This window comes from Anticarsia gemmatalis, chromosome 4 (assembly GCF_050436995.1).
Source record: "Anticarsia gemmatalis isolate Benzon Research Colony breed Stoneville strain chromosome 4, ilAntGemm2 primary, whole genome shotgun sequence".
Lineage (NCBI taxonomy): Eukaryota > Metazoa > Arthropoda > Insecta > Lepidoptera > Erebidae > Anticarsia > Anticarsia gemmatalis.
The window spans coordinates 1,989,411-2,005,235 of NC_134748.1; the positions used below are offsets into that span (position 1 = coordinate 1,989,411).

The 15,825-nt window shown below is 33.3% G+C and overlaps 1 protein-coding gene across 4 annotated transcripts in view; it reads left to right on the plus strand.

Annotated features, from left to right (window-relative positions):
• Positions 1-15,825, plus strand: part of LOC142972194 (uncharacterized) — a 421,890-nt gene that overhangs the window by 40,643 nt on the left and 365,422 nt on the right. For 3 of the 4 annotated variants that reach the window (XM_076113065.1, XM_076113067.1, XM_076113069.1), the window contains exon 1: positions 2,100-2,515. The exons of the other annotated variant lie outside the window; for it this stretch is intronic. In XM_076113065.1, the coding sequence (XP_075969180.1) occupies positions 2,451-2,515 (65 nt within the window). In that variant the 5' untranslated portion in view covers positions 2,100-2,450. Of the gene's footprint in view, positions 1-2,099; positions 2,516-15,825 lie in introns of those variants that run through there. 4 annotated transcript variants of the gene reach the window in all.

Here is a 15,825-nt window from a genome sequence, read left to right on the forward strand (position 1 = left end):
GTGGACGCAGCATCATAGAAATTAATACAAAGCAACAAATCCTTACGTACGCTTCGATTCTGACGCAGTGAACGAGCTTTAAAGTTGAATTTATTATCAATTTAAATAGCGCTAAAATACGTCAAATATTTTTGGGTAGTGTTCACCGGATTGAAATAACTAAGAAAAGAAAGTTTAAAATTACGAAATATCACAAATCTCCAAGCGTTCTTAATTCGACTTTTAGTCGACTAATTGGTTTATCGATGTAGATTGTAGAGGTTGACACATCAAAATCGACTAATTGGGCAATTAGTGTCGCAACTGGTTGTGATAATCGTCTAATCGCGAGATAACGGTGTAGATGGAATGAATCTCTCGCGTTCTGCAGGTATGTTTATTCGATCCTGGCGGGAAGTAGGTCACGGTAGTGTTGCTATGGCGGTTATATATACGTTGGGGTTTTAGGGAATATTTTTGAAGGATTTGGAAAGGCCCAGTAGTTGAATGTGTTAGGTATTCATAATATTATTTGTACAGCCATAAAAGTGGTAGTTATATGTATGCAGGTTCATCGGAGTGGTGTAGAAAAGCAGGAACAAGAAGTGTTAGAAGACCTATTTTAGAAAATTGGGTTGAGGACTCAATGTAATTTGTTGGTAAGACTAGGATGAAGGGCATGAAACAGGATGATATGATTTTTACGACAGGTCACTAGTGTAAACGGGAGAAGGCCTTTGCGCTGCAGTGTGTCGAAAATATCTGCACAAGACGACGTTATTACATTATTATCCCTTAATTCAAATTAATTATTAGATTTTTATGAAGTTTCATAATTATTGTAATAGATTGATATTGCACATTGCTATTTCTTAGAAGGTACCTTTGATCTTTTGTTAAATTACGAATCTTTGGGGACTATTACATCAATTTCTATGAACGATTTGCATAAATCCCCTTTATTAGTTTTAGACAAAGGTCTCAATGATTTGTATTGCTCGTAACTGCAAATATTTTAGTAAATTATTATTGTGGAGTTTAATTAAATTTCAACGTATTTGCTTCAGTCGTAAAAAGGTATTGCTCATACAATATTACATTGTATTGTAAGCTTGTCTTTACGAATTATACGATACTTTGTATGTTAGTGAACCGTGAATGAGTTTTGAGATTGCGTTTCTCGGAATATGTAAATGTATGTAAGTATAAAGTTTATTGGTAATTTGGGTATCTGTGCTTTATATAGTTATTATTTCAAGTATTATGGCATGCTACAAAAGATTTCACCTGGGGATTTTTAAAGGAAATCTATTGAAAAATTAATGTTGACAGTGTTTGTTTTCTTTCTATGCCTTATTAAGCTTAGTTAGTGTAACTATCAGTTACTGCGGACCTGTAAATTGATTTAAATTAGAACAACATCTTGGAATACCTTTGACCTGCATAAAACCTATCTTTATAATGTTTGCGGAATTGTATTTAGGATTAAAGGTAATTGAATTTGTTCTACAAGAATTGTTCCTACAAAATAACCTGTCCAAACGCATTCCATCTTATCTGAAAAGGGAAATGGCGTAAAAAATTGGGCCAGGCCAACCCTACTCATCATTTTACAAGAGCCCTTGGGACGAGTGCTGATAGATACAGTTCACGAATACACCCAAATACCTACTTCGAAAGTAGGGCACGGGCTTATCTTATATTTCCCTGTCCGTTGAGACCTCAGCCGTATTACATTTACCCAGTTCTAAGGAAAAAGGATTGATGAAATACGTTTGATGTCTCTTTGACTTATAACCTCAAGATTTGTATCATTTCCAAACGTTTTACGCCATACAAATTTTATCAACTCATTAATTTATGTTACAAGATTACCGTACAGATAAATCTCATTGATTTACACCGCAATTTAACGCATAATAAATTCATACCAAAAGTCAGTGTTGCCGTAATTTCCTTCCTACATCTGGCGAACTAAAGGCAATGACACTATCCCATTCAGGCTAACAACTAGCAAGTTTAACCAGCTACCACGCAAAGCGGTTGACATCTAAAATTTATTAATACAAAGCCGGGATATACACCAGCTGCAATATTGCAATGCAACCGGGAGTCATGACTTCATGAGCCACTCAGTCGCCGTGCATCGCTTGCGCGGGCCGCACGTGTGTTCTCCGCGCTGTCGAAAAAAAACATTCAACATTTTTCTATCTGTTCCGCATTTAGTATTCAAAAATCGAATGCTATCAAATCGATTGTTGATTCGACTATTTGACAAGTGTGTAATCGAATAATCGCTTAGTGTTAGTAAACAGTGAATTTAAAATAGGAATGTTTATTTTTAACGTTGATTATGTAGTTTCTACTTTCGTTTGTGTTAAAATAAACTAAAAATTTGTCGGTACAAAATGTGTGTGTATATTCGCGTGTTGTGAACCGTAGTGTTGTGCTGTGTACGTGTAGTGATGTGAATGAAGTCGGAGTCTAATACTAACAACATGTTTGGAGTATTCATTAGAAGGTGGAAACCTAAAAGGTGGGTGTTAGTTACTATTTAGAACGGATATATTTACTAGAATACTAGAGGCTAGTTTCACAGTTTTGAAATAAGTGTTTGATAACCTTTTTGCTAGATAAAGTGACAGTAAAACAACTGTCAAAAATCCATCTGATAAGTTATCTGAAAGATATTTAGAAGTAATGAAACTGGGCCTAAGTATTTTGTTCCGACATTTATTTTTAACATCGTAGTGTTACTGAATTGTAATACGTAGTTGTTATCAAGATGTAAACAAGTAAATAAAACTACTGCGAAGTAAATACTAGTCACAATAGCAGTAAATATGTATTGAAGAAATAAAAAATACATATTAATTATTACATAAATACTTTATAATCCAATCGGTATTGAATGTTACCTTCATGGTAAAATACTTGTTTGAGTACAGTTAACAACAAATAAAAACAATCATTCTGAAACTCTCTTCATTGTTATCTAAAGCATTTTTAAGTATCTACCTATTGATGTATGTATGGTTAAAATGTTAGTTTATGTTGTACATCAGTACACAAATTTGATTAGATGTCAAAGTAGTCGCCATGGCCGAAATCGGTCGAATAGATTATTATTGATCGGTCTAGCCTTTGTCCAAACTATATTGGAGTCAGCTTCCAGTTCCTCTGGATTTATGCTGGAAGGAAGAAAGCTGAAATATGAACAGTTTAGAATCCTCAGTTTTCATCTCCTATAATGTATATGCTGACGGTACAGCTTTAAAACTTCAATATTTGCCTACGCCTTCAATATAGAGGTAATAAACGAATAGTAAAAGTATCAGTTTTTCACCACATTTTTGCTTACGATACATTTTAAAACTGAAAATTTTCAGCACCTTATTTTGCTGACGGTACCTAAAAGTCAGTGTTTCATCTGCTAACGGTAACGTTATTGGTCGTTAAAGCAACTTATTTACGACAGAACATTACTCACAGATGTTACATTTAGATCGTACAAAGAAGATCCTAATTCCGTGCACAAAAAGTAAAGTGTTCTTCATTCACACTTGTATAAATAAAACAACTAACAACGTTTTCTTGTAAATGTACTGGAATTATGTAATACAAACGTATGTAACATACATAATATCACTCCCGATCTACAAGGTCTATTTCACGAGACCATGATTTTTCTGTAACGGGACAACTGGCAAGAGTAAGAGTGTCACTTGTCCCCCCACACGGGTCCCATCACGGGTCAATTCAACGTGAATAGTGGGATAGATCTGATGTATAATATACATAAATTCACTTTTTGCCACAAGCACATTATTGCCTTTGAATGAGCACATTACCAAATTCCGGGCTTCTATTGGAAAGTATTCTAATAATTTTATAAGCCCAATAATACTTTGCCTGACCCGGGAATCAAATCCGAAATCTTATGATCAGCTCTGCAGTCTGTACATATCAACACTACCGACTACGCCACAAAGAAGGCATACTGTTCAACTATGTCTATCTATTATTCAATACTTAGTCATCGTTCAGGTTTCTAACTGCTTCTTTTAATTAATTATAATTAAGATTATACGCATAAGACCCGATCAGTAACATTTTTGCGATATGACATCAACAGCAGTATTCCTCAAGATAACTTCTATCCACGTCGAAGTCGAAATAATATTTTTCTCCTTTCTTCTTCTTTGCTAAATATTATTGCCTTGATCCTTATCTCTGAAGTATACAGTTTTTCATCTAAAAGCGTTTCAGTGGATATACGAAAGATTACATAGCACAGTTGTGTATAACTTTGTGTATAAGTCTGGGAACTAGATAATTATATTCATGTAAAGTCTACAACGCAACAAAATACATAGTCGTTATCATTTTAAAGTAAAGTACCGTCGCAATTTCCTATAATCGTCCTTCAATTACGTAATTCTTAGAAGTAAATAAATAAAGTATAAAATATAATGCTGTATTTAGTTTGTTTCCTTCTGTTCGTTGATTCATTCACAAATAATAATGACTTAATGTACATATACAAGTGAATGACCTTACTTATTATTTGTTTTTCCTTTTTAATTACTATTAGTTTCGTAGGTTTAATTATTTTTACAAAGTGTAGAAACAACTTCTCGCAAAAGACTCATCTACTTGCATAAGTTAAAAGCTAAGATATGACTTTTCATATCTGGATCTTTATCCGAAATATCCATTTTATATATGTATGATAAAACGCTATGCCACAAAAAAATACAACAAATGCGCAAAACTCAAATAAGATCCATTTAATCAAATCTTAGCAATAATAAAAGCCCCGTTTCACCACATTAATTTTTGACAGTTGTTTTGAAACATTTGCTGTCACTTTATTTAACAGATAGATCATCAGAAACTTATTCAAAACCGAGAAACTGGCTCTAACTCATCACCTAAAGAAAACATACGCAAACCAAACAACAAATTGCTACATCGAACAAGGAAGTGTTTCAAACTTATCCCGCACTCCGATACTCCCAAGAGCCCAAACATGGAACTTGTACCGATAGTTTACAAAATTGACCTCTGTTCTCAACACTATTGTGGTCTACATACAAACAAACAAACATAAGACTACGACCTACTTTGTACAGCTAACTGCCTACACGAGGTCAGGAAGGGCTCAAACGAGGAGTGCCTGAATAAATAAACATATTTTGCATAAAGGACCCAGATTTTCTATCGAATTATTTATTATGTTTACATAGGTTTGTCGTTTAACTAGGTTATGTATTCGGTTCTACCCGTACAAATATCCTTCCTCGAGATATTATCTAATCATCCTACATACTCTATCATGAGGAAACCACTGCCAAATATAATAATTTTTAAACTTGACATTATTAATTAATTAGCGACTAGGTGTTAATCTTAAAGATAAACTCTTATATTAGGAGTAACATCAAGAGAGGCCTTAAGTAGCAAAAATATGCCTAAAACCATCAAAATATAGGTCTAGAAAACCAGCCCATCGCAATTTTCAGCTACATGGTTAACGAAAAGGACTACCAATTTCCTTCTCCACATAAACCAAAATAATACGTACTATATCCATTCTGCAGGATTAAATCCGCCTCGAGCAGTTCCCAGGAACCAAGGCGTTTATTTTTTAGGGTTCCGTATCTAAAGAGTAAAAAATGGACCCTATTACTAAGACTCCAATGTCTGTTTGCCTGTCCTCAGACTGTAACCTATGAACCGTGCCAATTTTCACAGATGATGTATAATTTTCGTAGCCAATTTAAGAACTAATACTGAAACAATATTAATATACTTTTTAAGTAAGGTTTTCATACGAAATTCTTCTTATTTTCCGAACCCTTCGTGCGTGTGTCCAACTCACACTTGACCGGTTTTTTACTACCTACAGTAAACAATACCCGAGGATATACAAGTAGCCAACAAAACTAGCTAACGAAGCATAAACCAAGATAGTTTATAGACACACCCAAACTTACTACACCAGCCCAAAATAATGTTAGTACTTTCTGGTAACTAAGTAAAACAAAGTTTACTAATTAATTATAGATAATTTATCAGTATATTAAGGAATATTTTTCTAGTATCAAAATAGTTTATTCAGATTTTTCCTGTTCACGTTATTGTTATAAATATATGAGCCAGACTTTATGGGCTCAAGGTGAGATAAACGTCAAGTTAACATAATAATATTGCTGTTTTGGAACAGTTTAGACATGTAATACACTTATACTAAACTTATAAAATAGGCATTTTATTGTAACAAAATAAATAAATATTCTTTGCCAATTATGTTTTCTATCTCCTACAAAGAAAAAGCCAACCATATACTGCGTGTACCTAAAGATTTTACGTTAAGACTTTAGGATAGAGTAGACTTTAGATTTATACGTAACGACGTTAAAATTATTTCGTGAGTACTACAAAAGTGGTCGGCTTTCATCCTCTAAAGATGTATTTAAGTAGTACAACAACTTAATCTTCCAAGGGCCGTACTCTGACTGAAGAAGCTATTTCCCATCGCTAGAGAGGGACAGCGCTATACATATCCTATAGCACCATCCCTTTCCCACAGAAGAACTTGGATCGTATTTTACTACGTAGATCTTCATCATTCGCCCTTGAGGTTAATAACATCAGGCTCAGTCGATTAATAGTGTGTCATTTATCACCATTTATTTATTACTCCTACTACGCATATATCATCTGTGGTTTGACATCAAACGTTTATTATATCGCTTTTTTGTTGACTTACTAGGCTTTTGGTTACTTAATTTGGCTGGATATACATAATAGTATTTAAGCTTTTCGTATCAAAGAATATTAAATGGTAGTAGTCAAATAAGTATTCCATTTTTTTTATATTAACTGTGTAATATGGCAAAAGAGTTTTTCTAGAAGATCCAAGACCACGTGGACAGAAGTGTTGACGTGAGTAGGCATGTGAGGTTGAGGAAGACGACGTCAAGGATAGGGCGAAGTGGAGGGAGACTACGAGAAAGGCTGACCTGACCACCTTATGACATGAACAGCCAGAAAGACACAGAGAGAGAGCGAGAGAGAGAGGGAGAGAAAGAGAGAGAGTAATTCCAGAACGACGTAAGAGTCGGCGGGATTTTCAGTGTCACAATGTTAGATTTTTACCCTCTCGGTACTGCAATAATAACATCCAATGTACTCATAATGAAAAGGTGGAGTCGTTCAGATTTTATTGCTCAAAATATTAGTCGATATTATGCGAACTGTCAAAATAACTATAACATATCTAAAATTATCACCATGAGTAAGTCTTCAGTGCATTTTATTGTGGATTCCATATTGTCAGCTCGCGTATCGCCTTTCAAAACATCCTGCCAGCTATTGTAAGGCCTCCCACGGGGTCTTTAATATAAAAACATGCAGATATTTAATACCAATATAATATAATAATATCAATGTTATTACGGATTTTAAGGCCGCTGAACATTATGGAGGCAAAGAGCCTGCTGTTCAAGAAAAAGAAATTTCGTCAAATATTGTAGGTGTTTGTTTATGACCTTTTTCTATTTTATTTTTTGACATGTAGCAGACAGTTTTATATTCCTGTACCATAGTTCGACTGACATTAATTCATTTACTATAGGTATATAACGGACTAGCTGACCCGCGCAACTTCGCTTGCGTCACATAAGAGAATCATAATTTTCCCCGTTTTTGTAACATTTTTCACTGGTACTCTGCTCCTATTGGTCGTAGCGTGATGATATATAGCCTATATCCTTCCTCGATAAATGAGCTATCTAACACTGAAAGAATTTTTCAAATCGGACCAGTAGTTCCCGAGATTAGCGCGTTCAAACAAACAAACAAACAAACAAACAAACTCTTCAGCTTTATAATATTAGTATAGATAACATTGTATTAAGAAACAAACTAAAATTTCAACGAATACTTATTATATCGTATCGTTTTTGTTGATTATAGTCTAGCCAGTTTCATCCTCATATCGACCTAAATTTATTAATTAATTAAATTTAATGTGTTTTATATCTAATATATAATTATACCTAATAACGATGTTTGTTTGAAGTACTTAATTTATTAGTAAAATATCATAGATAAAATATAATACATGAAACTTTCCAATCAATTCTTACAAACGATTAAAAGATAAAAGACGTCCAACCATAAATAAATCACATGAAAAAGAAACGCAAGCATAATGTAGAAATATTAAAAGTAATAGCTCATAACATTCTCGTATTTCTTCAGCTATTTCAAAGCGCACAGTTTTTACACAGCACGAGACCAACTCGCATTATTGTGTTAATTTGGCCGCCATTTTCTTTTTTGCACGAACCAGTTTGCGCGGGAACGAAAAAAAGAATTTCCTTTGCCATTCGTAGAGGTATGAAAATGGGTTATGTTTTTTTTCTTTTCAAATTAAGAATGCGTTCTATTTGACGTGTAGGATTTTTTATGGGGTCATTGTCCTTGTCTTAAGTGTGTTGAGATAATGTTATCTTTATCCCACGTTGTTTAATTAAATTTAATATTTCTAGTTTTTATTCTATCTTCTTTGTTTTTAGATGAGTTTGAAATTGTCTAAGTCTAGAATTATTCGTTCTTAATTATAATTTAAATGCTGTTATTGAAATTTTTTTAATGAAGAAAATGATTTGCTTGTTGCTACCAACTATCATGGACACGATTTTATTAATACTTCATTGTAACGTTTTAGTGAGTTCCTAATAATAATTAACCGTTATTTACATTAATGATTTAAGTAGGTTGTTAGGAATTCGCACATTTTTCAAATATTTAAATAGATGATTGCTAATCGATTTAAATTCATAGATTAGTATTCTATTTCATTCAAATTACCGCATTCTACAATAATAAAACGGCAATATTTATTCCACGAAATAGACAATAGTTAAAAATTTACATTTTAAATAAGTAATTTCCTGATTCTATTTTCAAACAAGACAAAATGGCACCGGTACCTTAAAAAACCATCGACCATAATGTCAATTTAATACTTTTTTAATTCTACAAATGGCCGTCGATCAGCATAATTCACCCCAGTGTAAGAAAGAAATGACAGATGGTTGAATAAATTGTGTTTAAAGCCTACGTTCCAACAAGTTTTACCCCTGTCAACATCAATTTTAGTTGTTATACTTTCTTATTACTGAAGACATAAGGTTCAAAATTATAAATGACACATGTCAACCACAGGTAAAAGTAAATGGAATAGAAAAAGAGTTTAGCACTTCGCCATTTGCAATTTTATGCGAGGCTTGCGTGTTTTTTTAAGTTTTGTTGTTGGTCTACATTGTTTTCATTCATTAAAGCAGAAATGTGATGTTGAATTCTGTTGAATGAAAGTTCGTATAAAATATTCTTGCTTTTTAAATGTTTAAGTACTTTAAAGAGACTAAGGGCCAGTTTCTCGGCTTATGGACTATTGTATAATAACACCTGTCAAAATTCCACCTGTTATGGTAACAGATGCTATATGGAAATGGTAAATTCGAAGTGATTCAGATTTCTTAGATCTTAGAACCTATTGGTATAACTAAGACTTTCAGTTTTTAACACCAGTTTAATACCTACAGACAAGTGTCGAATATGCGACAGATTGTTTATAATAAACAAAAATTATTCTTACGATCCCGAAAAATAAAGATTTTATAACGATACTATCGATAAAGAACTTAGGTACCTACCATGAAAATATGCATCAGCCAAATAATTCTGATCGGCAAAATATTAGGACCATCTTCTTCTTTTGGGTAAAAGACAGCAACTGTAACTCTATTCTCTACCACTATCGACTACCGACAACCGGCTAGCTATCGAATTTTGACATTTAACATGTACTGCCAATAAAGTTCCTACGACGCCCGTCAGAGGCGCTGATCAGATTTTCATACAAAATTTCTCGATGACAGGTCGGTTGTCGGTAGTCGATAGTAGTAGAGAATCGAGCTACTGCACATGACGTGTGCACAGTACAGCGCCACTTGCAATAACAAAAATCATTAACCCAATTACCTCTTGTCTCCGTTTACTTTCTTTCTTAGTAAATACAATATTCAATTTATTTTAAAACCTTACGCAGTAATGTGTGCACTTGGCTTGATCCCAGGTAATTCAGTAATTAATTCACGTCACGTGGCTTTATTTGGCTGCGTCTGTTCCGATGAACGTCGCTATTGTTCGTTAAGAATGTTATAGGCGTTTCTTAGGTTCGTTTCCGTTTTGTAGTTGTTTGGTGGAAATCTATATTATTGGGACAAATTAATTAAGTATTTATAGTACGTAGTAAAGTTATAAGTATTGGCATGAGAGGTTATTTGATAGTAAGAAATAATCGGTTATAAATATCGCAGATAATCGTTATATGATCTTTACGCAGACAAAACCCCCAAAAAATGATTTGTATGTATGTAAATTGAGCCCATTACTGTCCCCGTGTTGGACAAGGGTCTTCTTTTAAAATGAGAGAAAGGATAGGTCTTTAGTCACCAAATTGAGAGAGACCAGCGGGCTTATCACGTATCTCAGTTGACAGCTAGTATCTATACGTCAAATCTATGGTCACTATTCAGTACATTGCTGCTTTGACGTAATATATTAATCACTATAATTTAAGGGAGAAAACAATGGACAGCATAGTGGCTTTCAAATGGTTGTCAACTGAGATACGTGATAGCCCCCCAGGTCAAACTAATAGAAGTCTTCAATTGAATATTTTTTGTTGAGTTTTACAACTCAAGTGATTCTGTACACAGTACTTCTATTGCGTTTACATGCTCATACATTTTAAGAATATCGATATAAAATTTCGTAAGTCATTTTATTATAAATGACTTATAATGATTGATTGTATTGCGAAATATCAGCATTGTTTCAAACGACACAGTCATTTGTTTACCAATACAATAGACTATGTGTGTGTGATATTTATTGGCTAATGTACAAGTATTTATTTTATGGGCCAGTACAGGAAATAGCTAATTAGATACGCATTTCGTGAGTTTTTCAGAGTGACTTATATTTTTAATTTAAAATAGGTAGACGAAGAATAGTATTTTCTTGTGAATAGACTCGGTGGCCTGCAAGGAATACTATCGAATGAGTATTGATTGAATGAAAAGTCAAAAAATTTACCCCCACACTGCTCTCCTAAGTCTCTTGCTTTTAATGTATGGTCTACGATTGATTCCATAAGACCTTTAAGTTGAATAAACTAGAGTAACGAACGAACAATGTAAGAACGAAGTTTTGAACTTCTCTATTGCATGTCATGATTTCTTTTTGGCGTTCCTTGCAGCGACTTGCTGCCACATTCAGGCACACAGAGCTATTTGGCGCGTACTATAAACATAACTAATAATAGACACTGGTATGAATATGTATGATTACTTATGATAAATCTTGTTAGAGCGTGGATACTTTATTATCAACTTATCTTTGTTATCGGTCAACTATTTTGATAAAATTATGACCTAGTTGTTGCTATTTCGGATTTTTCTATTACTATATTGCTGAGGATGATATAAAGTAATTTACAATTTAATCTAATTAATGGAATGTTAGTCAGCACCAGCACCCCTATGCTTTTAAAAAATGTAAACTGCCTTTTCAGGATCCCATATTTATAATTAATACCACGTTTTTTATTACCAAAAGTTAAGCCATTGCTATATCATAGCGAACGCGTTAAAAATCTCCAGGCTACTTTTTATCCGGGACACTGCAATTTGCTTGATTTTGGAATTCAACCTGAGATATCGTGATCAGCACAACACCCTGCCATTCAAATTTCAGGACAGTTAAAATCTTTACACGATTAATTAATCAATATACTTGTACTTACAGACCTGTAATTATTTTCCCATCTCATACTTAAAAGTAAATTCAGGCAAACCTTTCTCAGTACCAGGGTTAAAAAGGAAGTGATTACTATAATTATTAAATGATAATCACAATTACTCATTCACTTTCGAGTTAAACTGCTGAGTGTACAAGTTGAAGGAATGTCCTCGCCCGTATGATCGAGTTACAAGTTGTGTGGTCTTTCATTGTACATGCTGTTCACGATAGATCGAACTTTATGTACATAGATTAGTAGAGGAAAAAGGTTTGCTTTTGTTTGATGGTGGTAAGAATATAAAATATAAATATATATAAGTAAAGAATTTAAAATAGGCTTCCAAGTCAACTTTGGACTCAAGGCCTAACCCCTCCCTCATTACAGGAGGAGATCTTTGCCCAGCAGTGGGATATCAATGGGTTTAATTTATTTATTTTCCATGTCAAAGGTAGTTGGATATGACGGGACGCAGTTTACAAAAATATACATAATATTACGCTTGCTATACCCGAAGGTGTAGGCAGAGGTGGAAGAAGATAGATCCACGTTTTGCGGTTAACCATGTTAGTTCTGTGTAATAGGGGACGAGCCTATAAATTGCTATTTACCGGGCACGTTATCAAATATTGGGATTGGGCTTCTATTGAATTCTACTCTATTCAAATATTCTAAGTTAGAAACTACTTTTACCTGATCAGGGAACCAGAAACCACTTCTTTTTAGTAACAAATTTTATTGAAACCAATTCGAAATCAAATTTACACTGCCTTACAAAAATAAATACACAATCTCTTTACTTTAAACAAAATGCAACACGAAAAAAACCTTCTTCGCGGCCTTTTAACACATCTTTTTACAAACTTGTAAACGATATTTTCCTTTGGTCGTTAATTTTGTATTGGTGGGTCATTAATTTGGCTCTCAGGTCCTGAACCGGTCGGGTCAGTCGATCGATATCATCTATAAAACGTATCGAAGTGGATAAGCGTTTACGAGTTGCTAAATTGTCTATTGTAAAGCCTGTTATTTGTCTTGGTTATGGTTTATTTTTGTTGTTTTGAGATAAAATAAACATGAGTTTTTTTAAGTTTGGTTAAATTATAATATTTTTCTTCGCTTTATAAAATACATTTTTGTGTGGTCTTTTTTCTGGTGACAATAATTGAATTTTAAAATATTTTTTTACGAAGTACCTAATAACATGTTTTATTAGCAAGTGTACGTTAAAGTTATTATATATTAAATATAAACTCTTACTTCCTTAGTATTCGTAATAAATATTAATTGTAAAAATAAAAAAATGCAATCATCAAAATATGTTATCAGAGTATTTGAGGTAGGTTCTTTTGAATAAAGCCACTTATTTTATTGATTTAAATAATAAGTATAGAACATTATCCATCACTTTTGTCTTTCTCTAAAAATAAGCACACATAAATCAGGAAGGTCGTCGTTCCGGCTCACAACTATTACTTATCTCCCATAGAAATTCTCTTCATATTCCATGGAACCAGCGTTTACCTTAATGTTACCTAATAGATGAATCATGCTGCAGTTATGGCTCTTTAATAGACGTTTCCATTCAAAATTACAGGCAAACCCGTAGAAAGCAACATGTATCACTTAAAACGCTTCGAGTGAAAATCATTGGGTAATAACTTAGTTATAGCTTTTTCAATAATGCTGCTATTTGTTCAAAATAACTGTTATTGCGATAACCGTTTAGTTTTAAAACGTTATTAGTTGAAATAAATTATAGTCTGTTTCTTTGTGTTTGTGTTCACGGAAAAACGTTAACGTTAACGTAAACGTTATTAAAATGTTTACATACCAAGTTTAAGTATTTTCCTTAATTATAATTCTTTGTTTGTTGAAATTATTTAATTATAATTGTTTTATATTTTTTTAATTTAATCAACAAAGGCAGGGCTTAACAGCATTTATGGCCTAAATGCAGTTAAAACCTTGCCTTTTATTACAACAAAATAACTCTTTTAACAACAAATTATATTTGCATAGTAATTGACACTAGTGACACTAATATGCATCGTTTTTTATCCGCGAAATTGAACAACAAAAAAAAGCAAATTAGAATTCTTTCAAACTCATTTCTTTTCAACTTGCATGAAATCTCCAACAATGGTTTAAAGCGATCGTTTACAAAGGATAGCTTGGCCTACTTATCTTTGAAACCTATCAATATGCTCGTCAATTCACAAAAGGAATTAAAAATTTATCTAGCGGTATCAATGAAGCTTACCAGAGTTAAATATAGAGATATTTTTTGTTGGCAACATTAGTAAGGTAGATAAAAAACTCTTTGTGAGAGTACCTTCTTTAATTGTATTCGATGCTGAATAGCTTTGAAATAGGGTCACCATATTGTTTAATATCTGAAGACGATTTTTTTACTGTTTCTATGCTCTGAGCGATAGTGTAAAATGATCACAATGTCTTGTATGATTCATGAAGTATTTATCATTTTTGTTAGAATATTCTCAGTACAATAATATAACGTGTAGTTTCGAAACTGATCATGGTATACGTCAGAAAGCTCAGAATTATTTTCGATCAGTACCTCGATAGCAATCGAAATTTTGACATTTAGAATGTACTGCCAAAATGTTTCCTATGACACCCGTCAGAGGCGCTGATCAGATTTTCATACAAAATTTCTCGATGACAGTTCGGTTGTCGGTAGTCGATAGTAGTAGAGAATCGAGGCACAGGTAACTAAGGATCTTGAGTCCTTTGTCTTGACTGCCTCCACTTTCTGTTAAAAACTGTACAAGGATAGTAGATACTCTCAAATATAAAAAAAACTGGACTTTATTCTTAAAATATGCAGCTATACGTTGCAGAATAACTCGTACTCCAAATTCTGCCTTTTAACCTAATCAGACTGCCAGTCCAATATACCTAAAAACAGTGGTGAAAGAAATAAGAGAATATTTTTTGTTTGGGTTTTTTGCTCGCACTTTTTCGCTTGAACAAATCTTGAAGCAAGTAATTGTAATTGGGGTGGATCTAATTTATTTTGTAAAAATTTGGTTTACTTAGGACTGGGAATTTTTGGAGCAAAAATTTAACCAAATTAGCTGACATCGGTGGCGGAGGAAAATACCTACTAGAGACTGAAATAAACTTAATAAGCATTTATTTTGGTTACGCCCTAACAAAAAGAAGCAATGTAAAAGAGTATTTTTTGTAGAATGGTAAGAGCACAATAAAATAAACTGAATCGAAATGATTTCTTTGCAAATATATATGACACAAACTTTGCAATTAGAGAAATTTTACTTTTACAGCAAATTCTCCTTTTACAAAGCTAACATTTATAGGAGATATATTTATTATTATTTTAACATTTATAGGAGCAAATCCAACGGGTTTGATAGAACATAAAAACCAGTTACCTCAGTGTTAGAAGAAAACAGCAAAATTTTAATGTCTTATCCTGGACTTCTGTATAATGTGTAAGAAAGGGAACTACTAATATACACAAAACATTAAGCCACGAAAACATACCTGCTTATTAGTAGCTACAAATTAGTATCCCGCCCTACCGAAGGGCACATTACAACACAAAAGTCATGTAACACATTGTCTCATTTAAGGACACGACAACAAATCAATAGTTTCACAATCACTTAGAACAATGACCTTGCGTTGTTAATTAGTGCATAAGATGTGATAGTCAACGTGTCGATAACTCGATAGTTATGTCATCGATACGTTTGACGCTTACACAATTGATTCCAGTTACTATGTAGGTTCACATGATTAAAATGATAAATTGTATGATTACACTTAATAGGTTAGCTGTTCTATTCTGATGAGTGGGATCTCTAACGCATTATTTATTTTAGTTTTCTTGACGTTACGGCGGAGGTTGCATTCGCTCTAGTCGCTGACTGACTGTCTCAGGGACCTCTTTACTCCGTATAAGAAGCAGACGACTG